This window comes from Mesoplodon densirostris, chromosome 16, assembly GCF_025265405.1.
Source record: "Mesoplodon densirostris isolate mMesDen1 chromosome 16, mMesDen1 primary haplotype, whole genome shotgun sequence".
NCBI classification, from domain to species: domain Eukaryota; kingdom Metazoa; phylum Chordata; class Mammalia; order Artiodactyla; family Ziphiidae; genus Mesoplodon; species Mesoplodon densirostris.
Window position 1 is genome coordinate 51486559 of NC_082676.1, and position 25062 is coordinate 51511620.

Below are 25062 nucleotides of genomic sequence, written 5' to 3' on the forward strand. Positions count from 1 at the left end.
CCTGTTACTTTGAGAAAAAAGCTGAGAAATGGAATTTCAGGTGGTGATGACTTGGGTTTCTTTGCTTATTCACCCTTTATAAATACACACAGACCCTGTCAACACCACTCCTTTTCTTTGGGGAAAAAACTATCACAGTGGAAATGAAAGGATTTTTCAATGTGGGGAATTATAGCAAATGCCAACCTTGAGAGTTGAAAATTCTACCTTCTCATTTCTTTCTCAGAAAATCAATACACAGGCATTGTTCCATTCCCCTCTGGGTCTCTGTGGCTCACACATCTCTCTCATCCCAAGGATGTTCTAAGTGTTCTTGATATTGCCTTGGGAGCAAATCGACCTGCACGAAAGAAATGGGAAACTCAATGCTGCGGGTTAGTTTCTCAAGAGACGCAATTACTAGAAACTTAAGGAAATGTCAAACATGAATAGCTGGAAATTTAATTTGGAGTTGATGACTTGCCTGACTTAAAGCATTAATTAGATGGAGATGGAATATTTTTGAAGAGTTTGGATATGGAAAATTTTTAGCACCACATTACAAACAGGGTTTGATGAGGAAGTAAGAGATGCTGGTGAAAAGTGATTCTCCGCAGAATATATACAGTCAGCCCTGTGTATCCGTGGATGCGGAACCCACGGGGACAGAGAGCCATCTGTACTCTACCATTTTATTTAAGGGGCTTGAGCATCTGCAGATTTTGGTATCAGAGGAGGGTCCTGGAAGCAATACCCTGCAGGTACTAAAGGATGACTGTATAACAGTTTTTCTGGGGAGACCCCAGCATTTATTCATTCCTACCCCCCTTATAAGCTGGAGAGCAGAGCAGGGACATGAGGGAGTGTGTGGGCGTTGTTTAATGAATGGGAAAAAGAGGTTCTGAGAAATGATGGCACTTTTCTAAGTCAGGGGCAACTGAGAGAACAGGAATCCCTTTCCTCCGGCTGGAAACAAAGTGGAACTTGATATGCCATAAAGTCAGAGAGAGCTGGAGTCAACTTCAGGCTCTCCCACTTACTCAGTTTGTGGCTATGGACAGATAACCTAAAAATCCAAGCCTCAGTTTCCTCCCCTGTGAAATAGGGATGATAATAGGACTGATGAGAGTCCTTTCAGTTCCATGAATACCAAGTTCTTTCCTACCTCAGAGCCTTTGCATGTGCCATTCCCCCTGCTTAGAGTTCTTTTCTCATGGATCTTTTTATGGCAGAACTCCTCTCCTCATCCTTAAGTGAACTCAAATGTCCAATCTAAAAAACAACACCCCCCAACAATTTGTCTCATCCCTTGGTTTTATTCTGTATAGCATCGCTATCTGAAATTCTGTTGTACATTTTTGTATTTATGTGTTGTCTCTCTCACCCACTATACTATAAGCCCCATGATAAAAGGGAACTTGTCCATTTTGTTAATTCCTGCATCTCCAGCACCTCATACAGTGCCTGACACATAGTAAATGCCCCGTTAATAATTGCTGAATGAGTGGATTCTCAGTCAAGAACTAACATTCATTGAGAACTTACCACATGCCAGATACTGTTCTAACCACTTTATAAAAATTCTCTCACTTAATCCTCAGAATAACCCTATTAAACCTATTTTATAAAAAAGGAAACTAAGGCACAGCGGGATTGAATATATTTGCCCAAAGCCAAAGAGTCAATAAATAATAGAGCCAGGACTGAACCCCATGCAGCCTGGCCCCAAACTCCACATTCTAAATCACTGTGCTCTGATGCTCTTGGCTTGATGGGAAAGCATCAGACCTGGTTTTTTTGTTTGTTTGTTTTTTTTAACATCTTTATTGGAGTATAATTGCTTTACAATGGTGTGTTAGTTTCTGCTTTATAACAAAGTGAATCAGTTATACATATACATCTGTTCCCATATCTCTTCCCTCTTGAGTCTCCCTCCTTTCCACCCTCCCTATCCCCCCCTCTAGGTAGTCACAAAGCACCGAGCTGATCTCCCTGTGCTATGCGGCTGGTTTTACAGTTTGAGTTCCATGAAACTCTGACTGTCAGGTCGGAGTAGCCTAAATTTTGACCCATAACCTCCTCCAAAGCCTTTGCCCTTCATTCTGTATCTATGCACCTGTGGCTCATGTATCACAGTGTGTATTCTTGTTTGTCTCTTTAATACTCAGCCCCTTGCATGCTGTTTCTACACTCTCTGAGTGGAGACTCTGAATGTCTACAATACCAATTTGTATCCATCTTGGGCCCATGTACACAGAAGGAAGATGCTAGATGTTTTCTGAAAGGATTTCTAAATGAAAAAGGCATTTTCGAACACTTTTCAACAGGCTGTTTAATAAAAGAGAGCTATGAAGTATAAAAATGTATACAAAGCAAGTAGAAATCAATATGAGTATTCCTTGCCTTAATAAACTCAACTCTTCATGCTTTCCCCACCTCATGGCCTTTGCACATGCTGTTTCCTTTGCTTGAAACACTTTCTCCAACCACCTTTTTTGCCTATTTATCTCCTACTGGGTCTCCAAATTTCAGCTTGGACATCAGTTCCTCAGTAAAGATTCTTCTGATCACTAATAGCACTTACTAGAGCTTCCATTTACACATTTTCTTCTGTGATTCTTCGGTTGATGCTTTTCTTGCATAATAAACTCTAAGCTCCATGAACGTAAGATGGACCATGCCTATTTTGTTCAATATCTCCTTCCAGGGCATAGCTCATAGTAGGTATGGGAAAACACTGTTGAATGCATAAGTAAACTTTTGAAATTTCAGGATTAAGAATATAAAGAATTTTTCTTTAATGGACCTCTTTTCTTAGGTACTGACTTAAAGTAAAATTTACTCATAATTTTTCTTTATTGTGCACGGTGTAACATACTCACATGGTACCCTCACCCCCGCTTAGAAGTACTGATATTGCTGAGTGGTTTAAAGCATGGGTACTGAATGTTCTAAACCACTGGGAATGAATACTGGATAATTAATATAATTGGTACCTTAACTCTCCATCACTTCAAAATGTTATTTCAAAGTGCTTTGAGCAAGAACAAGAACAGCACAGACTTAAACAAATAAACAAACAAAAAAACCTGACACTGCCAAGTAATGAGAGGTTATGGAGCAACTGGAACTCTCATACTCTACTGTTGGGAGTGCAGATTAGTAAAACCACTTTACAATTCAGCAATTCAGCAATATCTGGTAAAGATGAAGATGCACATATTCTAAAACATAATAAACACCCTTCTACATATGTATATACTACCTGAGAAAAACTCTGACACATAGCTACTTCTCATGGAGAGTCATATCAAGGTATTAACTATAGCAGTTTATAACAGCAAAATCCTGAAAGCAATTTAAATGTGTATATATATATATATATATATACACACACACATATACACATATACAAACACACATAGATGTCTATATAGTATATGTGTATATATATACACATATAGACAGCTAGATGTATATGTCTACATAATATGTGTATATATACATATATAGACACGTGTGTATATGTATAAATATGTCTATGTATATATGAATAAATAAATTGCAATAAGGTTATTAATGGAATTGCTCTATAGTTGTCAAGATGAGTGAAATAAATCTACATGTATCAAAAAAAAGAGGTCTCAAAAGCAACTTGTGTGAAAAAAAGCAGCATGTAGAGTGGCAGGTTCTGTATAAAAGAAAGTTAAGAGTATGCAAACATGGCCCTGAAGACCACAGCACTGTGGCTGCCTCTGGCAGGGAAAGGGGGAAGGGAAATGATGGGCTGGAACAATTTCAAAGAAGACTTCAACTGCATCTGTAGTGTCGTTTCTTTATTTAAAAAGAACTAAAGCATATGTGGCAAAGTGTTAAAATTTGTTTAACCTGAGTGATGAATACACCAGGGTGTGCATATTAAAGACATTTTCACATGTGAACTATTGTGAAATAATTTTAAAGGCACATGCGAGAAAGAGAGCCCTGGATTCCAGCTCTGCCACTGCACTTCAGACAGGGGACATAAATTCTCTCAGACCCTCGTTTGCAAACTAGGATTAATCATGTTCAAATTTCAGGCTTGGTTGTGACTTAATGAGAATAAATGTGTAGAATGACTTCCAGATGTTATCCATTGGGATATCATTTTAGAGTGAGTCCCTAATGACTTTCCAGATGTATCTTATTCAGAGAGACATTTGCTTTTTTAAAAAACTGATCAGAATTATGTGGATGCATTCCAAAACAATTCTGACCCCCAGAAAAATAATCTATTGCTACTATTTTTGCAAAACCTATATACACACATATTATACAGACATGCATAAGCACAGATTTTATTAACTATGATTGCCCTGAGGGAGGGGTATTTGGGTGGTTGCAGAATAAGAGTGGAAGGAAATTTTACTTTTCTATTAACTTTAATTATGTACCATGTGTACCTACTCTAAAAATAAATATAATTTATTTTTAAATTAATCTAAAGGTCATGATCTTCTCCATTCCTTCAATTCTGAACCCACTTAAAAAAGAAAGGTCTTGGGGCTTCCCTGGTGGCGCAGTGGTTGACAGTCCGCCTGCCGATGCAGGGGACATGGGTTCGTGCCCCGGTCCGGGAGGATCCCACGTGCCGTGGAGCGGCTGGGCCTGTGAGCCATGGCCGCTGAGCCTGCGCGTCCGGAGCCTGTGCTCCGTGGCGGGAGGGGCCGCGGCAGTGAGAGGCCCGCGTACCGCAAAAAAAAAAAAAAAAGAAAGGTCTTAAAATCCTTAAAGTTCTAAAGGTTCTTAAGAGGTTGTATAGTCCAGTGTCCTACTGGAGCATGGGAAACAGGAAATGCTATCCCAGCCCCATATTCTCCATTCAGTCAGACAAAAGAAAGAGCACAGGATTGGGGGTTAGAGGATCCGGGTTTAGTCCCTGTCACCATGAAGGACTAACTCTGTGGCTCTAAGTGAGCTCCTTAAGTTCTCTGAGACCCAGTTTCATTTCTGAAGTGAGGACAATGGCAGCACCACTGTCATGACTGTGTGAGGGACAAATTAAGTACAATGTGAAGATGAAACTTTGTCAAAATAGTATCCAGATGTTTGTATGAGGTGCAATTGCAGTGCAGAGATTGTCCCTCAAGAGCATGGGTTCAGTCCCTTTGATTTCTGTGGGAGTGCCTGATACACTATGCCTGGGGGCCCCTAGTAGCCAATAAAGTCATCTTGCTTCAGATGTAAACCAGATTCTCTTCTCTCCACAGCAAATATCCTAACCGTGATCATCCTCTCTCAGCTGGTGGCAAGGAGACAGAAGTCCTCCTACAACTATCTCTTGGCACTTGCCGCTGCTGACATCTTGGTCCTCTTTTTCATTGTGTTCGTGGACTTCCTGTTGGAAGATTTCGTCTTGAATATGCAGATGCCTCAGGTTCCCGACAAGATCATCGAAGTACTGGAATTCTCATCCATCCACACCTCAATTTGGATTACTGTTCCATTAACCATTGACCGGTATATTGCGGTCTGCCACCCACTCAAGTACCACACGGTCTCCTACCCAGCCCGCACCCGGAAAGTCATTGTAAGTGTTTATGTCACCTGCTTCCTGACCAGCATCCCCTACTACTGGTGGCCCAACATCTGGACTGAAGACTACATCAGCACCTCCGTGCATCATGTCCTTATCTGGATTCACTGCTTCACTGTGTACTTGGTGCCCTGTTCCATCTTCTTCATCTTGAACTCAATCATTGTATATAAGCTCAGGCGGAAGAGCAATTTTCGCCTCCGTGGCTACTCCACAGGGAAAACCACTGCCATCTTGTTTACCATTACCTCCATCTTTGCCACACTCTGGGCCCCACGTATCATCATGATCCTCTACCACCTCTATGGGGCACCCATCCAGAACCGCTGGCTGATGCACATTATGTCCGACATTGCCAACATGCTGGCCCTTCTGAACACGGCCATCAACTTCTTCCTCTATTGCTTCATCAGCAAGCGGTTCCGCAAAATGGCGGCCGCTACCCTCAAGGCCTTCTTCAAGTGCCAGAAGCAACCGATACAGTTCTACACCAACCATAACTTTTCCATAACAAGTAGCCCTTGGATCTCGCCGGCCAACTCACACTGTATCAAGATGCTGGTGTACCAGTATGACAAAAATGGAAAACCTATAAAGGTATCCCCATGACCTCATAGGTTTGGCACCCAGTGTCTCTGCATAATCCATTTCCAGATGGGAATGTGGCCCATCCTATGGCTGAACAGCTCTCCTTAAGAGTGCTAACCTGATTTCCTGTCTCCACAGATTGAGCAACTCTCAGAATGGTAGATGAGGAAAGATGGAGGAGAAGAAGGAAAAGCATGAATCTTGTTTTCATTTATGCATTCATTTCTACCAAGTCATGCTGACAGCAAAATTTCCTACCCGTTTGAAGATGTCATTGGAGGCTGTGTCATTATCCTGTGGCCTGTAAGGACACACAGTAGAGAAATAGTCTATGACTTAGCCTTGGCACCATCCACAGTCACTGGAAACTGCTCATTTATGTGACACATCAAGCCACAGTAGCACATAGCTGAGCCCACACTCTTCTTCCAAGAGCTGAGGTCATCCATCATTTCCCTGTGCTGTTACCAGCAGCTAACGATGCTGACCCATTTGGGAATTTTCCAAGGTGCCCTTTGTCCTAGTGAGGGTTTTGGTCTTAAAGTGGCCCTGGCACCCCAATCTGTAGAATGAGATCCTGGGGGCAGGGGAGGATTGGATCTTGCTCAAACTCTGGTCAGAGCTTCTGTGAAAAGGCTCCTAACCAACATAACCACGACACTCAGACCTGGGGTCTAAGATGCAGCCTTTCTATTTGCCCTTATGTATAGGTTTTAACTAGCTCCTCCAAAACAAAGACCCTGCCTGGTGTGTGGGGATATAGGAGGAGTCCTTGAGCCCAGAAAAACAAAAAAAAAATAAGCCCACTCTTGCCATTGTTTCAATCCATCCTTGTGTCAGCTGTGTACGGTCTCCTTACTCAAATACCTTCCTGTTGCGGTGCCACTCAAGCTTCCTGGAGAAGCCTTTATGTGTCGAGTTGCCAACCCTGCCTCCTTGCTTGCTGAAGCCATCACCAAACTGTTTTATTTGAAGTGACTTTGGAACTGGGTTTAATTTTTGAGGGTCAGGAACTGTAGCTCTCCAGTTGTGAAGGGAGACATTCTCAGCTCTTCCCCACTGTCTAGCTGGCATTGCCATTCGGCTACAAATGGCAGTGGAAAGGTATGCATGTTGTCTGCATGTCTGCCCTTTGATGCACATGGCTCAAAAGGGTGGTGCCAGTTTTGGGTGATGCTATTTAACCCAGATCCTTTGCAAAATAATAAAATATGAATTTATTTATTCGGCTCTTGTCTGTCCAAGGCAAGAACAGTTCTAGGGTGTAATTAATAGAGGCTTCCCTGGGAACTACAACTCATGTGTGCACACACACAGACTTGATTACATTAGGTTCCTATGTACCCCATGATGTGTTTTGAAAGAAAAATCCATGCTGGAGTTTTTGTCAGTTACATTTTTAAAAAAAACTTCTCTCCCAGATTCCCAGTATTTGAACTTATCCCTGTTCTAGAAGAAGTCTTCCAAAATGATTTTGGAATTGTATGATATTTTTGGTGACCCAGCAAAAAGCAGACAGTCCACCTGGAACACTTGGTTCCTCAGGCTGAATTTTTACTGCACTTTTGCCCCTAAATTGGAAGACATGTCTACCCTTTTAAAGGGAACTTGCAATAAATGAGCAGGGTAGAAAAGGCTCCGATGCCACACAATCCCACAATCCCTTCAACCAACATCCTCAACACTAATTCAATACAACTTTAGGTCACATTCATCCTGATGATCCAAATTCCTACTCCTTTTAAATAATTGCAGTAGAGTCTCATCAAAAATCTGGCAGAGCCAACGCTATTTCTACAAAGTTCTCAGGAAGGAGCCATGTTGGAGACCATATTCTACCCCTTAAAAACTTAGCTAAGTTTTTTTCCAGCATTGGAACAGTTTGCTGTTTCTTCTGTTGAAGACAAGATGGAGTTGGCTTGCATTTAGGGACCATATGGTATGAGTCTAATGTACCCAAGAACATTAGGATCACACTGGTGCAGCAAGATGCTCCCACTAGAAGAGGTTCATGCAAGTTGTCTGCTGAGGGACAAGCAGATTCGTATCTCCCAGGTCACACTCTCCCCAGGGCATGTGCACATCTAGTGGAAGAGTGGCCAGATTTCCCCACAGATTTCCCCTTAAGTTGCATTTCCTTCTGTTTCCTTTTTGCCAAGCATGTGTAGTCAGGCACCTGTTCATTAAATGTGTGTATGATGCGACTCCACCACATCCCCTTGTGAATGAACGTTGACCAAAGGCTACCTACACCTAATATATATACATATTTATTTAATTATTTATTTTTAAACACACGGCTCTGAAAAATGCTAGTTTGAACTATACATGAATGAGTCACAGTGCAATATCCATAAAGGTTAAGCAATTCCTTTTTGAGAATGTATGTCAGATGAAAAATATGTATGTGAATCTCAATGCTCTCTGCTCCACGTTTTTAGTTGTATGTAACAATTAATTATTGATGTTTAAAAAGTAAAAACTGGGTGTGCATTTGGAATGTTTTCCTCATACACTCGTTCATTACTTCTCTTAACAACAGAGGCTGTACCAAGTAGCATTGTGATCACTCTTCCTTCTGACTGTATTTTATATTTTGATACAGTAATGTTTAAAAGAGGTCTGATTTTTGAAGGCAGCCCAGAGGTGTTGTCTTCTGGTTAAAATGCATACAAATGCCTGTTGGCTTAGGGTGATACATATCTCCTAAAGTTTATTTCAGATAATCTATGGACTTTTAATTTATTCTTATTTATAGTAATAATTGTGGACAAAAATTAAAAGTTTTTTTAAAGAAAAAAACTAACTTTTAAGCCTTTTCTTTCAGGCCAGTTTTAGAAATAAAGGCTTGAATTTTGAAGCCTGTCACATAAAGAGCTGCTGTTGATGGCACTTAAGCAATTGCCTTATATCAGGTTTTTGTGATGCCTCTTTCAAAGACTGTTAACTAGCATTCCTCTTGTATGATTTGTGTCCTTGGTTGGACATGCAGTGATGCTACACATGTACACACTGTGTCTTTATTTTTTTATTTTTTTATTTATTCATTTATTTTTGGCTGTGTTGGGTCTTCGTTTCTGTGAGAGGGCTTTCTCTAGTTGTGGCAAGTGGGGGCCACTTTTCATCGCAGTGCGTGGGCCTCTCACTATCACAGCCTCTCTTGTTGCGGAGCACAGGCTCCAGACGCTCAGGCTCAGTACTTGCGGCTCACGCGCCCAGTTGCTCCGCGGCATGTGGGATCTTCCCAGACCAGGGCTCGAACCCGTGTCCCCTGCACTGGCAGGCAGATTCTCAACCACTGCGCCACCAGGGAAGCCCCCACACTGTATCTTTTTTATTGAACAACTCAAGGACTGAGCTGTCTAATAGGAAGGAAATAAGGAGGATGACAGACAAACCATAAAAAACAGACCATGACGAGGCGTGAAGTTTCACTTTGCAAACACACTGCAATTAGAAAAGGTTACTTTGCACAGTTGGTGCCTATTGGTCCAAACTGGGGGCCTATCTGAAGTGAATAAGAGACTCTAGTGTTGGCTATTCCAGTTCAAAGAATGGAATAAAATGTTATCATAGAAAAGTAGTAGATGTTCATATTTTCTTAATTAGATATATTGTGTTTGGACTTGTTTGTACTAAAATAAATTCTAATATGGTGCACACTTGGTGTTTGGTAGATGCATATATGCTCAAGCAATGGCAGAACTCTGATAAAAAATTTTAAATAAGCATCTTCCTTATGCTTTGTGCTGGTGCTAGAATGAGACCTGAGTCCCACCTGTCCCTGCCACCGAGCTCTGCTTCCTATAATCCTAAATTAGGTAGCTTACTGGTTATAAATCTGAATTCTTTTCTGACTACATCGTCTATGCATCTTTGAGACTGTGGAGGCTGTTATCATAAGTGGAAATCTAGCATAATGGCTGAGAGCTTGGGCTTTGAAGTCAGACAATCACAAATTCATGTCCTAGCTCCACAAGGTACTAGACATTTGACCTTGAACAAGTCCTTGAAGATCTCTGAAAGATTGTCCTCATGTAGAAAGTGGTGTAAAAGTCAACTTTTCCCAGGTGCCTGAAAGGTAAGTAGACCCTCTCAAGGTCAGGACACCAAAGTTTGGAGTGAGTTACTGTCAGCTATAACTTTGCAGGCTCTGCCACTTTCTAGCTGTGTGGTCTTGGGCAATGTTTTCAATCTTTCTGAGTCTCAATTTCCTCTCCATAAAACAGGGCTAATAGTAATTCCAGTACGTACTTCATGGGGTGGTGATTATTAATAGTAGAGCTTAAAAGAGCCTCCAATTGTACATCCTCTTACAGGTGAGGATGCTAGGCCCAAAGACTTAAATGATTTTGTCCAGAGTAGAACCCAAGTCACCTAACACTTCATCCTTTCCACTCTACCTCATTGCGTCTCTGCAAGATTCTGATTCGTCCCTCCAAAAGTTCACATTATGTTTGTGCCCTTTTTAGAGTTGGTTATATTACACAGTTTTCCAACTCTTCAAACCCAGGTCATCCAAGCATGAGATATAGTATAACAGCATCATAATTAAAACACTTGATTTGGGGCCTCCCTGGTGGCGCAGTGGTTAAGAGTCCGCCTGCCGATGCAGGGGATACGGGTTCGTGCCCCGGTCTGGGAGGATCCCATATGCCGCGGAGCGGCTGGGCCCGTGAGCCATGGCCGCTGGGCCTGCGCGTCCGGAGCCTGTGCTCCGCAACGGGAGAGGCCACAACAGTGAGAGGCCCGCATACCGCAAAAAGAAAAAAAAAAAAAAACACTTGATTTGACCTTTCCCTGTGAGGTGTAATTTTTGTTTTTAATTGACTCTATCAGGAATCCTAACCACAGCTCTCAAACTAGCTATGCATTTCCCACACAAACCACTGTCAGTTCTGACAGCCACCCCAAAACTATTGCCATAATCTATCTTTGCATCAACTTGGAGCATGAAAGTAACTTACAAGTTGAGAGGGAAGTACAGAAAAGCAAAGATTTTGATAAGAAGGTTGCAGACAGAAGCTGCTAAGCATGGCCACACGGTTCTCATTAATTTTGTTCACCAACTCAGGGAGGCAGGATAAAAGTTTGTTGATGGAGGTTGAACTGTTAAATAATAATCCTTTTATTACATTTATTGGCTAAATGTGATGGCTCAGCCTCTGTGAGGGTGTGCAATTAGTCTGAGTACTTGCCAGACACAATAAGGGGGATAAGAGGTTTGTGTCTATGGGGTAAATAGACACAGTGAATTTCCTGGGTTTATTGAAAGAATGTGTCACTGTCATGCCAGAAAAAGAAAAAGAAAACTTTTCTGATTAAAAAGGAGCAAAACAGGGCTACGGGGAAGAGAGATGCCGTCTCACCAACTCTGCATGTGGAGTTACCATGTCTGTGGGGCTTTGTTACCTAGTGAATGGCGGTAACATGATATTTCTCTCCACTGGAGATAGAACAAGAAGGAATGAGACCTAAACTGCAGTCTAAGGGATCCAGGTCAAACCAAAGAAGAAATCTTCACAGTGATGTCTATTAAATCCACAAATGGTTTTCCATGAGAGTCCTTAGAATCTGCTTCTCTGTATATATTTCCAAATGGATTGTATATCAATCAGAGTCTTGGAGGGAAGCAAATCTCACTCAGATGATTTCAATCAAAAGACTTTAACCAAGAGACTATTAAATAATGGTCTGAGCAAGAATAAGGGAACCAAAAAGAGCTATTGAGGCACCCAGGAACTAGAAACAATAGGAAGCCTTACCTCCCTATGCCTGATGGGGCAACGGGAGGAAATAGCTGTTACTGCAGTTCAAAGTAGGATGTGCTTTGGAGAAGGGGCCTTCCAGCAAGCAGGCGCCCCACCGCTGCCAGAGATATGATGCCAGAGAGGAAGGAAGGGGTACCCCAACCTCTTTTTTCCTTCCCTCTGATATCATGCTGATGGCTCCACTGGCCGAGCTCAAAGAGAAGTCAGCGAGGAAGAGAGTGCAGGTGATGCAGTCCATAGTGGCCAGATCCCAAGGCACAAAGCAGTGAAAAATCAAGGGTGAAGTGAGATAGGAAGTGATTACAGAATAACCAGCAAAGGGTAGATTCTTATTTTACTATCATAGGATGCTGGAGAGAATCTTAGCGATTATTTCACTCAAATATCAAAAAGAAAGAAAGCTAAGGCCCAAGAGATCCCTTTGCCCAAGATTATACAACCTAGATGTTGGTAGGTCCAATTTCCAATGATTTCCTAGCACATTACAGGAAATATATGTTATAGACCTTTACAAGCTTGCTTTCTAACCTTCATCATTAGAAATTTCTTTTATTAATCTTCAGCATCTCCAGTGACTAGACTATCAACTTGAATATGTCTAGGAATGGAAATGAAGAGCGCCAAGAGAGTGGGCACTCATTTAACAACCATGTGTCCCAGCACTCCCATGGTCATTGATTTATTTGACTAATATGTATTTAAATACACTATGTGCCAAGCTCCATTCTAGGCATAGTGATCAAGACAGATTCAGTGAACAAGACAGATAGGGCCCCTGCCCTAGTAGGAGAAACAATACACAAGGAAGCCAATAAAATCATTTCAGGTAGTGATAAGTTCTAGGAAATAAATAATAGTAAGTGACTAGGGTCAGGCAGAAAGAAGAGCAGACAAGTTAGTCAGGGAAGGCCTTTTTGAGAAGGTAACAGAACTGGAATCCAAATTAAAAGGAAACAGTCATATAAAGAACATTCCAGACTAAGGGGAAAAAAGGACAGAGACCTTGAAATGGGAATAATTTTGAGTACTCAAGGAAAACACAGAAGACTAGTACTGCTGAAGCACAGTGACCCAGCAGAGAATGGTATTGAACAAGGCAAGGAGGGGTGGGCAGGAGCAAAATCATGTAGAGCTCTGTGGGCCCTGGTGAGGAATTTGGTGGTAAGGCAGTGGAGAATTTTAAGTAAGAAACTGATGTGATCTTCTTACTTCATTTAATCGTCGTAACTCTTAAAATGCTGTCACCTCCATTTTTCAGATGAGAAAACTGTCTCCTGGGAATTAAATTAAGCTTGTTCAAGGTCACAGTGAGTAACTTATGAATTGTTATTTAAGCCCAGTCCCGTCTGGTTCCATGAGCCACTTCATCAGGCCACTTTGACACATTTTCCTTGACATCCCAACACTCTCCTGAATTAGCAGCTTGTTCCCATTCACCTTTTCAGTATCCAAGGTTGATATTTAGGCGAAAGTCATCCTCTAATTCCAGTAATGAGGATTCAGAAATCATCAGATCATAATATTAAATGGTTTTATTTCATGATCCAATTCATGTGTCTAATGAAATCAGGCAGAGTAGAGTATCAGCCCCACAAGATTGTAGATGAAATAATATAGACTCTACTAGCAGGAAGTGCATTAAAAAGGTATATACTTTTAAAAACTTTCCCGCACAACCCACAGTAATATTTTCGATGTCATTGTTTTGCAGATGCTTTTGTATGCAGATTTCAAATATTGATCCTTCTCCAGTTTAGGCACTGGTCCTTCAAAAAAATTGCCTGTGCTTCTGTCCAAGGTGCTGAAGCCCTTTGACCACGAATTAGACTTGCACAAGAAAGGTAATATCTGTTAAAATTTTATGAATGAAGATTCAGATTTTGCTCCCCTTTTTCATTACAAAAAGGAATTGGGACAGCATTATTTACTTGATGAAACAATTTAAAATACGATTTCTTACAGAAACAAAATTCACTGGCCTTGCTTCTCCACCTAACAGGAGCATTGCATGGGCATCCCCTGGGAGTTTGTAAGAAATGTGGAATCACAGACCCCACCCAGCCTGCTGAACCAGTATCTGAATTTTAATAAGATTCCCAGGAGATTCATACACGTATTAAAGTTTGGGATGCACTGCACTGCTGCACTTTAAAACAGTGGTTTTACACCCTTGGCAAGCTTTTGAAAATCCCAATCCCAAGATGAAATCCAGATAGCAGTATTTTTTAAAGCTCCTCAGATGATTCTAGTGTTCACCCAAGATGGAGACGCTTTTTTTTTAGTGAAGTATAGTTGATGTGCAATATTATTTAAGTTACAGGTATACAATATAGTGATTCACAATTTTTAAAGGTTATACTCCATTTATCGTTATTATAAAGCATTGGCTATATTCCTTGTGTTGTAGTCATATTGTGTTGTATTCTTGTAGCTTATTTTATACATAATAGTTTGTACCTCTTATTTCCCTACCCCTATATCACCCCTCCCCTCTTCCCTCTCCCCACTGGTAGCCACTAGTTTGTTCTCTATATCTGTGAGTCTGCTTCTTTCTTGTTATATTCATTAGTTTGTTTTATATTTTAGATTCCACATATGAGTCATACCATAAGTATTTGTCTTTCTCTGTCTGGCATATTTCACTTAGCATAATACCCTCCAAGTTCATCCATGTTGTTGCAAATGGCAGATTTTCATTCTTTTTTATGGCTGAGTAATGTTCCAATGTGTGTGTGTGTGCATATATATATATATTCATACATATCTTCCTTATCCATTCATCTGTTGATGGACACTTCCATATCTTGGCAATTATAAATAATGCTGCTATGAACATTGGGGTGCACGTATCTTTCTGGGTGCATGTATCTTTTTGAATCAGCGGTTTGGGGTTTTTTGGATGTATACCCAGGAGTGGAACCGCTGGGTTGTTTGGTAGTTATATTTTTAGTTTTTTTGAGAAACCTCTGTAGTGTTTTCAACAGTGGCTGCACAAATTTACATTCCCACCAACAGTGTTTGAGGGTTTTCTTTTCTTGGAGATTCTTTTCAAAGAAAACTTTATATCACTACTGTAAGCGAAAACCAGTATCACCTGCCATAAATAGACACCATTAAAGAAAAAGATCAAAGACCATCAATAATTCTTACCTTACATAATTGTCAGAAACTGACATCTACTCTCTTTTTGTTAAAAAAAAAAAAAAAAGATAGGTGTTCAGGGCCTACCACCACCATATTGAGACTTTTCTTTAACCTAATCGGAAGAATTAATAGCAGAATAGAAAGGGAGACATTTTTTTCACAATGTGCTTCATTGTTACTGCTATCTCAGCCTACTCACACACCCCTTGTGTTATAAACACTGTACTTTGTGAAACACTGATCTATTAAATAAGGAGGTTTCAGCAGCTTCTTTATTTTAGTGATTCCCAACCTTAGTTGCACTTTAGACTCACCTACAGTGTTGTTAAGCCTATGTCCAGACTCTACCCCCAGATGCATTAAATCAGAACATCTGGGAATGGGCCCAAGGCATCAGAATATTCTAAAACATTTCCAGGTGATTCTGATATACAGCCAGGATTGAGAACCTGCCTGTCTACTTGGTAACACTTGGTTGGCTATAAGAACTGAGAAATTACAACATAACTTTCCCAAATAATCTGTCATCAGGCCAGTTCCCTAATTCAAACTCTCCACAATTTGTTGAGGTTTCCGTTGCATGTGCAGTTCCACTGTTGAAGATTCAGGGGGCTGACAAATCATACCCATCTACCCCCTCACTCTCAGTGTGGAACAAATTGAGAAATAGATTCAAGAAATATAGCGGCGATCAATTATCAGCTCTATTACTGGAAGGGTAGGTTGGAAAACCTCAGTTGAATCCAGGGCCAATGGACTTCCTCCCCAACCAGTTTAGATCTCGGCTCAGACACCCCTGAGGGAGTCTGGAACTGCATAAACGACAGTTACCCAGATGATTACAAGCAGAATTTCTGTCCCCCCCAAGTAGAGTCTTATTAGTGAGAACAATTAGAGATGGACATCTAGACCCTACTCTGGAAACTAAGCCTGGATCACAAACCAGTTAGGGTTCCTGTATGTAAGATGGGTGCATAGAAAGAATTCCTCCCTTCTAGAGAGAAGAATCGATCAGACACAAAGTAGAAAGAGGAAAAGAGAGGGAAGAGACACTGTGGGAGACATTACTAGGATTCACCAAGATTTGGGGCTCCCCTTTATTTCTGGGCAGACCCCTCTTAAGGTGAGGCATAGATGTGTGACTTTCTTTGGCCAATGGAACGTGAGCACGTGTTACATATATCACTTTTGGGCATTTAAGAGCTACTCGGTGATCTGTCTGCACTCTCTCCCTGCCAAGCCATTGTTGAAAGAATCTGGGCGGAGCCAATATATGGAGGTCGGGCACCCAAACCCACAGTGAATTTTAAATGAGTAAGAAATGAATTTGTGTTAAGCAACTATACTTTTGGGGACCTTTGTCACTGCAGCATCACTTTGCCTACCCTGAGTAATATGATGATAACTATGAAAGAGTTACAAAGCAGTGGTACCTGTAAAAACTGAAATGTAGGAAACAATGTTTGCATAGATGAATCTATTCATGGATGTCAAATCAAAGAGAGAGGTTTTCACTCTGCTTAAAAAATAAAGCAGCAATATCAACCCTTTTGAAAAGGTTGTACAATGTGGTAGATAAGTGGTGTCTGACCAACCCGGGATTAATTCCGGTCTTGGGCACTCACCAGCTGGGTAGACTCAGCCTCTCTGAGTCTGTTTTCTCATCAGCAACATGGGATTGACAGTAACACTAACCTTATAGAGTGGTTACAAATTTTAAATGATACTTTACCCATAAATTACTCAACGTACCTGGCACGGGATAAGCCCTCAAGAAACGTAACTGTTATGACTGAAGCAGGAGGCAAGAGTTACTGGCAGGAATGAAGAGTATGTTTCCCCCTCCCAACAATGCCCCGTGAGTCCTGCAGGGCTTAGCCCGAGACAGGGCTTAGCCCGAGACACACGCACACACGCACGCACACGGTCACATGCGCAGGTACATGCAGCCCCACGCACTGCCCTATGATTCTTCTCCCAAGGCAGGAATGGAGATGAAGTCTGCCAACTGTGCAGACTTAATTGCATTTTCTTCCTGAAAGAGGGTCTGGTGCAGAACACCTGCGGTCCAGCGCTACGTGACCACCAGGCTGTCGTGCAGGCAGCAGTGGCACAGGCAGCGTGCAAATTCGGGGCCTCTGGGACCTGAGATGTAGCCAGACCCCTGGATGCCCTCCCAACCACTGCACCCACCCCGGAAACAGAGCTTCCTGCGCAAGGCTGGGGGCGGTCTGGAATTTTGCAACTAATCTCCCTCTCAAGGGCCCTCAGGGACCGAAGGTGGAGAAAGGGGAGTGCAAACCTTTCCCCGACACCCTGGAAGGCAGAATACAAACGTGGTGTAGAGAGCAGAGGGTTTTGAAAGGGAAGAGTCAGACCCCAAATCAAGCTCTGACATCACTAGCCGTTCAACTTAAGCAGGTGTGACACACTCTTCCAGAACTAGTTTCCTCAGCTGTAAGACCTGAGATGGTAACATTTGCGGGTCTGTGTGGGGTGATGTATCTAAGGTGCTCGGCCAATACCGGACATGTAGTAGGTGCCCGATAAACTGTAGCCATTATAATTAGGATGATTCACTCATTCATTGGACGAACATTTATTGAGTCTTACCATGTGTCAGGTACAGTTCCAGCTCAGTGGTTTGCTAAAGCAAACCACTTAGACCAGGCCTCTGCCCATGCAGAGCTTACAGGGCAGAGGAAAATAATCATGCAAACCAATTAGATAAATTTAGCCCAGGGTAAGTTCTCTGAAGGAAATAACACAGGATGACAGGATAGAAGATAGCTGAGAGTAGAGAGCCCTACTATAGCCACACTCTTCAGGGAAGTCTTCTCTGGGGCACCTGAAGGAGAACATGTTGGCAACTATGAGAAGATGGAGGGTAGTGTGTTCCAGGCAGAGGGAACAGCAAGTACCAAGGCCCTGAGGCAGCCTCTCAGTCATCATGTGGAGAGGTGGCAAAGAATGTCTCATAAACCACAGCTGCTACCACTCATTCAGGTTTACAAGAACTGGGATCAATCTAGAAGGTTTTCAAATGTTCCAAGCTTCTGAAGCCCAGAGCAGAGGGGCCAGATTGATATTCCATAAAAGGTAGTCTAAGACTGCTTAGACTCTACCAATATTTACGGAACATCCTCCATGAAGCAGACAGTAGGCTGAATACTGGGGAATACAAAGGTAAATCGGGATGGCTGTTGCCTCCTATACCTGTGACCTCCCTGTATCCCAAGCTCCAAACCCAGGGTCTGGAAGATAGAAAGTAATCAGCAAATATTTGTTGACAGAAGCAACAAGAATAATGATATTTGTTAAGTTCTTATTCAGCTCTTCTATACCATTAACATACTGACTCATTTAATCCTCACAACTCTAATATTAAATACAATTATTATCCCCATTTTACAGAAAGGGAAAGTGAAGATCAGAGTGATCAAGTAGCTCGCCCAGAATCACACAGCTAGTAAGTGGTAGAGCCAAGATTCAAATCTTGACAGTCTGGTTCTACAGTCCATGCTCTTAACTGACAGCAGCATGCCCAACCACCCTGATTTGCCTGGAGCAGTCCTGGGTTTAGTGCTGGAAGCCCCATGTCCTTGGAAACCCCTCAGACCTGGGCAAACCAGGACACATGATCATTCTACCCAGTACTGCCTTTCTAACAAGATATATTGCCATGAAATAAAATAAATTTCTACATGGTGAGCCAAGTAGAACAATAAATGCACGTACGCCTCCAGACTAGCAAAGAGAGGGAACCTAGACTCTTTCTGGATAGAAGGGAGCTTTCGTATACGACTCCTTATATGAAAGGAGGTGGGGTTCCACAATCACACCTGATATCCGGTTTGCTCCTGTCAAATGCCTCTTCTCTGTATTTGAAGGACAACATCACTCACTAAAACTAACTGTTCCCAACTTTACTCACTTGGTCACTCACGCAGTCATCTAATGAACAGTACCTACTCTTTGCTAGGCACTGTACTAGTCACGGGCATTGAGGATTTGCAGCTAACCAGACAGATGTGGTTCCACCCTCCCGTCATTCTTAGTCTAGTGGGGACACAGGTACTAAACTACCAAACATAATTAACTAAAGAATTCTAAATTGTCAGAAACCATGAAGTAAACCAATACCCATAAAGTACCAAAGGAGAGAATAGTCCCAGTTTAAACTAGGAAATCAGGGAAACCCTCCCTGACCCCAACAATGATCAGCAGTTAGCCAGGTAACAGTAAGGCAAGTGAGAATTCCAGGTAGAGGAAGCTGTGTGTGCAAAGGCCCTGAGGTAGGAAAATGCTTGGCTGGGAACTTCAAGAAGACACATGCAGCTGGAGCAAAGTGAATGAACTGGTGAGAGGCATGAGATGAGCTGGAGAGGGGGGCAGGAGCCAAATCATTAAGGGCAGTGAGTTTGGATTTCATTCTAAGTGCCAAGGGGAAAGTCACTGGAGGGTTTAGTTAGAAGAATAAATGGTCAAGTTCACACTTTACAAACATCTTTCTGACTATTAGATGCAGAACGGATTGGAGATGAGCAAAAGTGGCTGCAGGGATGTGGGTGAGGAGGGAACTACAGGGGTCCAGGCAAGAGATGATGCAGGTTGAACCAGGCTGGTGAGTGTAGACACAGACATGTGGGTACAGTGGAGAGTTATTTAGAGGAAGGTAGAATCTACCTATTTTTAAAGATGACTTTGAGAGGAAGACCTTACCAAATGGCACTACCATCCACCCGGTTTTTTACACTGGGAACTTAGGTTGTCTTTTTCTTGAGAGGTGGCTCTCCACTCATGGGGAATTAATCACGGCTCACATTCCCCTGTGGCCCTGATTTCTCAAGGAAAATAAAACCATTTCCCAACAAATTGGTCTTCCTCCCCTCCTGTGATGGGTTGAATTTTGTCTCCCAAAAAGATATGTCCAAGTCCTAAACCCTAGTACCTATGAATGTGACCTTGTTTGGAAATTGGATCTTTACAGATGTCATCAAGATGTAAATTAAAACAAAATTATACTGGACTAGGGTGGGCCCTAAATCCAGTCACTGGTGTCTTCGAAGAAGAGACACAGACACAGGGAGACTGTCATGTGATTATAGGGGCAGAGATGCATTTACAAGCCAAGGAACACCAAGGATTTCTGGCTACTACCAGAAGCCAGAAGAGACTTCCCCGTCACCCTCTGTTGGTTTGTCCTCTGTACACAGAGGACAAGGAGAGACCAAAGAAAGAGACAGTCACTCCAGATTGGTAGGGGGCAAGTTTAACAAGCAAGGGAAATTACAGTAATACGAGGCTTGTCTTTGGCACCACAAGACAAGTATACATCTCCACACGTGCCCACCAGAATCTTAACAGTTTATAGAGAGGCCTTAACAGGGTTCACATTTACAAGTCCAGATGGTCTCATCAACACATTACTCTCTCAAGGCTGCATCCTTGAAAATGGCTCCACTGTAGGAACAGTGGGCGGAGTATACATTCCAAGGACAGGGAAGGGGTGAGGAGCCTCCCATTGCCCAGGTCCAGCTCAAGGGTCAGCCAGCAATCATGTCCTCTCCATGACCTCCTCCAACACCCTCCAGAGCTCAGGAAGGCATCCCTTTTGACTACCTTAAATACAAAGAAACAGAAGCAGAGAAGAGCTCTCGTTAGACATCTCACTGTCGCAGAAGACAATGGCAGGATGTACTATAATAGTTGCTACCAGTAAGAGTCAGGGGCTGGCAAACAACAGCCAAATTCAGCAGGCTGCCTGTTTTTGTAAACAAAAGCTTTATTGGCACACAGCTTGGAGAGATGTTGTTTAAAGGCGCAAACTTGCAACTAGTAGATGAATACATTCTGGAGATCCAATTTAAATGCACAGCAGAATGATTATCAAAGTTGCTAAGAGACTAGGTCTTAATTGTTCTCACCACAACAAAGAAAGGATAATTACGTGGCATGATCAAGGTGTTAGGTAACACTATGTGATAATCATATTACAATATACAAATGTATCAAATCAGCATGTTGCACACCTTAAACTGACACAATATTACACACCAATTATATCTAAATTAAAAAATAAAAATAAATAAAGTAAATAGGAAGGTCCTTCTTTTTCCTCTCTCCCCTCTGGGATATGTACAGTTTCTCACATGGCCCTCAAATCATTTTCTACACATAAATATCCTTTAAATACACACACACACACACACACACACACACACACACAATGATCGCATACTATACCTGCTGACAAAAACTTGCTTTTTTCACAGAGTATGTCCTGGATATTTTTCTATGTCAGCACATATGGGGTGATCAAAGTATTCTGTAGTCAGGAGGTACCATAATTTATTGCTAAACTTGCAGTGGCTTTCAGTATTTTACTCTCCAAATGATACATCAGTTGGATTGGTTTTCTCCATGGCCTTCAATGAACAGCATTCAAACAACAGCTAATCTAATACCTGATATGAGCCGAGCACTGTGTTAGGTGCTGGGCTCCAGAAGTGAATAAACCATGGTCCCTGTCCTCAAAGAGCTCACAGTGTCTTCCAATGATAATGTTGATAAATTTAATGAGCATCTACTATGGGCCATTCAGTGTAATGATACTGACATGCATTATCTCACTCAATCTTCACAACAAAAGCAGCTTATGAGGCAGGTACAACTATGAGCCCCACTTTACAAATGAGACTGAGGCTCAGAGAGGTTAAGTAACTTACTTGAGGTCACACAGCTAGCAATAGATTGAGCTGGAATTCAAACCCAGGCTCTTAAGCACCCAGCCTACACTCAGGAGACAGGATTAAAACTAGTGCAAGTGAGAGCTTCGAGGAAGGAACGAAGGACTCAATTAAGGAGATCAGGGAAAGCTCCACGAGGAAGTGACAACTTAGTGGCATCAAAAAGAGCAAGCACTGACACCAGAAATATAGCTACACGTGGAACAACTCCTACAGAACACCTACTGAACGCTGGCAGAAGACCTCAGACCTCCCAAAAGGCAAGAAACTCCCCACGTACCTGGGAAGGGCAAAGCGGAGAGATTCCCGCACAGAGGATCGGTGCCGACCGGCACTCACCAGCCCGAGGCTTGTCTGCTCGCCCGCCTGGGCGGGCGGCGCTGGAAGCTGAGGCTCGGGCTTCGGTCAGAGCGCAGGGAGAGGACTGGGGCTGGCGGCGAGAACTCAGCCTGAAGGGGGCTAATGCGCCACAGCTAGCCGGGAGGGAGTCCGGGAAAACTCTGGAGCTGCCGAAGAGGCAAGAGACTATTTCTTCCCTCTTGGTTTCCTGGTGCGGAGGAGAGGGGATTAAGAGCGCTGCTTAAAGGAGCCCCAGAGACGGGCGCAAGCCGCGGCTGAAAGCGCGGAGCCCAGAGACGGGCGTGGGACGCTGGGGCTACAGCTGCCGCCGCCAAGAGGCCTGTGTGTGAGCGCAGGTCACTGTCCACACCGCCCTTCCGGGAGCCTGTGCAGCCCGTCACTGCCTGGGTCCTGGGATCCAGAGACGGCTTCCCTGGGAGAACGCACGGCGCGCCTCAGGCTGGTGCAAGGTCACGCCGGCCTCTGCTGCTGCAGGCTCGCCCTGCACTCCGTGCCCCTCCCTCCCCGCCGGCCTGAGTGAGCCAGAGTCCCCGAAGCGGCTGCTCCTTTAACCCTGTCCTGTCTGAGCGAAGAACAGACGCCCTCCGGCGACCTATACGCAGAGGCGGGGCCAAATCCAAAGCTGAGACCCGGGAGCTGTGGGAACAAAGAAGAGAAAGGGAAACCTCTCCCAGCAGCCTCAGACGCAGCGGATTAAAGATCAACAATCAACTTGATGTACCCTGCATCTGTGGAATACATGAATAGACAACAAATCATCCCAAATTGAGGAGCCAGGAGTCAGTGCTGTGCCTCTGAGGTGGGAGAGCCAACTTCAGGACACTGGTCCACAAGAGACCTCCCAGCTCCACATAATATAAAACGGCGAAAATCTTCCAGAGATCTCCATCTCAACACCAGCACCCAGCTTCACTCAACGACCAGCAAGCTACAGTGCTAGATACCCTATGCCAAACAACTAGCAAGACAGGAACACAACGCCACCCATTAGCAGAGAGGTGGCCTAAAATCATAAAGTCTGCAGACACCCCAAAACACACCACCAGACGTGGACCTGCCCACCAGAAAGACAAGATCCAGCCTCATCCACCAGAACACAGGCACTAGTCCCCTCCACCAGGAAGCCTACACAACCCACTAAACCAACCTTAGCCACTAGGGACAGACACCAAAAACAACGGGAACTACGAACCTGCAGCCTGCAAAAAGGAGACCCCAAACACAGTAACATAAGCAAAATGAGAAGACAGAAAAACACACAGCAGGAGAAGGAGCAAGATAAAAACCCACCAGACCTAACAAATGAAGAGGTAATAGGCAGTCTACATGAAAAAGAATTCAGAATAATGATAGTAAAGATGATCCAAGATCTTGGAAATAGAATAGACAAAATGCAAGAAACAGTTAACAAGGACCTAGAAAAACTAAAGATGAATCAAGCATTGATTAAAAACACAATAAATGAAATGAAAAATACTCTAGATGGGATCAATAGCAGAATAACTGAGGCAGAAGAATGGATAAGTGAGGTGGAAGATAAAATAGTGGAAATAACTGATGCAGAGCAAAATAAAGAAAAAAGAATGAAAAGAACAGAGGACAGTCTCAGAGACCTCTGGGACAACATTAAACGCACCAACATTCGAATTATAGGGGTTCCAGAAGAAGAAGAGAAAAAGAAAGGGACTGAGAAAATATTTGAAGAGATTATAGTTGAAAACTTCCCTAATATGGGAAAGGAAATAGTTAATCAAGTCCAGGAGGCACAGAGAGTCCCATACAGAATAAATCCAAGGAGAAATACGCCAAGACACATATTAATCAAACTGTCAAAAATTAAACACAAAGAAATCATATTAAAAGCAGCAAGGGAAAAACAACAAATAACACACAAGGGAATCCCCATCAGGATAACAGCTGATCTCTCAGCAGAAACTCTACAAGCCAGAAGGGAGTGGCAGGACATAATTAAAGTGATGAAGGAGAAAAACCTGCAACCAAGATTACTCTACCCAGCAAGGATCTCATTCAGATTTGATGGAGAAATTAAAACCTTTACAGACAAGCAAAAGCTGAGAGAGTTCAACACCACCAAACCAGCTTTACAACAAATGCTAAAAGGAACTTCTCTAGGCAAGAAACACAACGAAGGAAAAGACCTACAATAACAAACCCAAAACAATTAAGAAAATGGGAATAGGAACATACATATCGATAATTACCTTAAATGTAAATGGACTAAATGCTCCCACCAAAAGACACAGATTGGCTGAATGGATACAAAAACAAGACCCATATATATGCTGTCTACAAGAGACCCACTTCAGACCTAGAGACACATAACAGACTGAAAGTAAGGGGATGGAAAAAGATATTCCATGCAAATGGAAACCAAAAGAAACCTGGAGTAGCAATTCTCATATCAGACAAAATAGACTTTAAAATAAAGACTATTAGAAGACACAAAGAGGGACACTACATAATGATCAAGGGATTGATCCAAGAAGAAGATATAACAATTGTAAATATTTATGCCCCCAACATAGGAGCACCTCAATACATAAGGCAAATACTAACAGCCATAAAAGGAGAAATTGACAGTAACACAATCATAGTAGGGGACTTTAACACCCCACTTGCACCAATGGACAGATCATCCAAAATGAAAATAAATAAGGAAACACAAGCTTTAAATGATACATTAAACAAGATGGATTTAATTGATATTTATAGGACATTCCATCCAAAAACAACAGAATACACATTCTTCTCAAGTGCTCATGGAACATTCTCCAGGATAGATCATATCTTGGGTCACAAATCAAGCCTTGGTAAATTTAAGAAAATTGAAATTGTATCAAGTATCTTTTCTGACCACAATGCTATGAGACTAGAT

The 25062-nt window shown here is 42.5% G+C and overlaps 1 protein-coding gene across 1 annotated transcript in view; it reads left to right on the forward strand.

The window, feature by feature from the left end:
- Window positions 1-6163, forward strand: part of GPR139 (G protein-coupled receptor 139) — a 40375-nt gene extending 34212 nt beyond the window's left edge. The window contains exon 2 of the mRNA XM_060079310.1: window positions 5229-6163. Within this exon, the coding sequence (XP_059935293.1) occupies window positions 5229-6163 (935 nt within the window). The remainder of the gene's footprint in view (window positions 1-5228) is intronic.
- Window positions 6164-25062: the final 18899 nt, after the last annotated feature.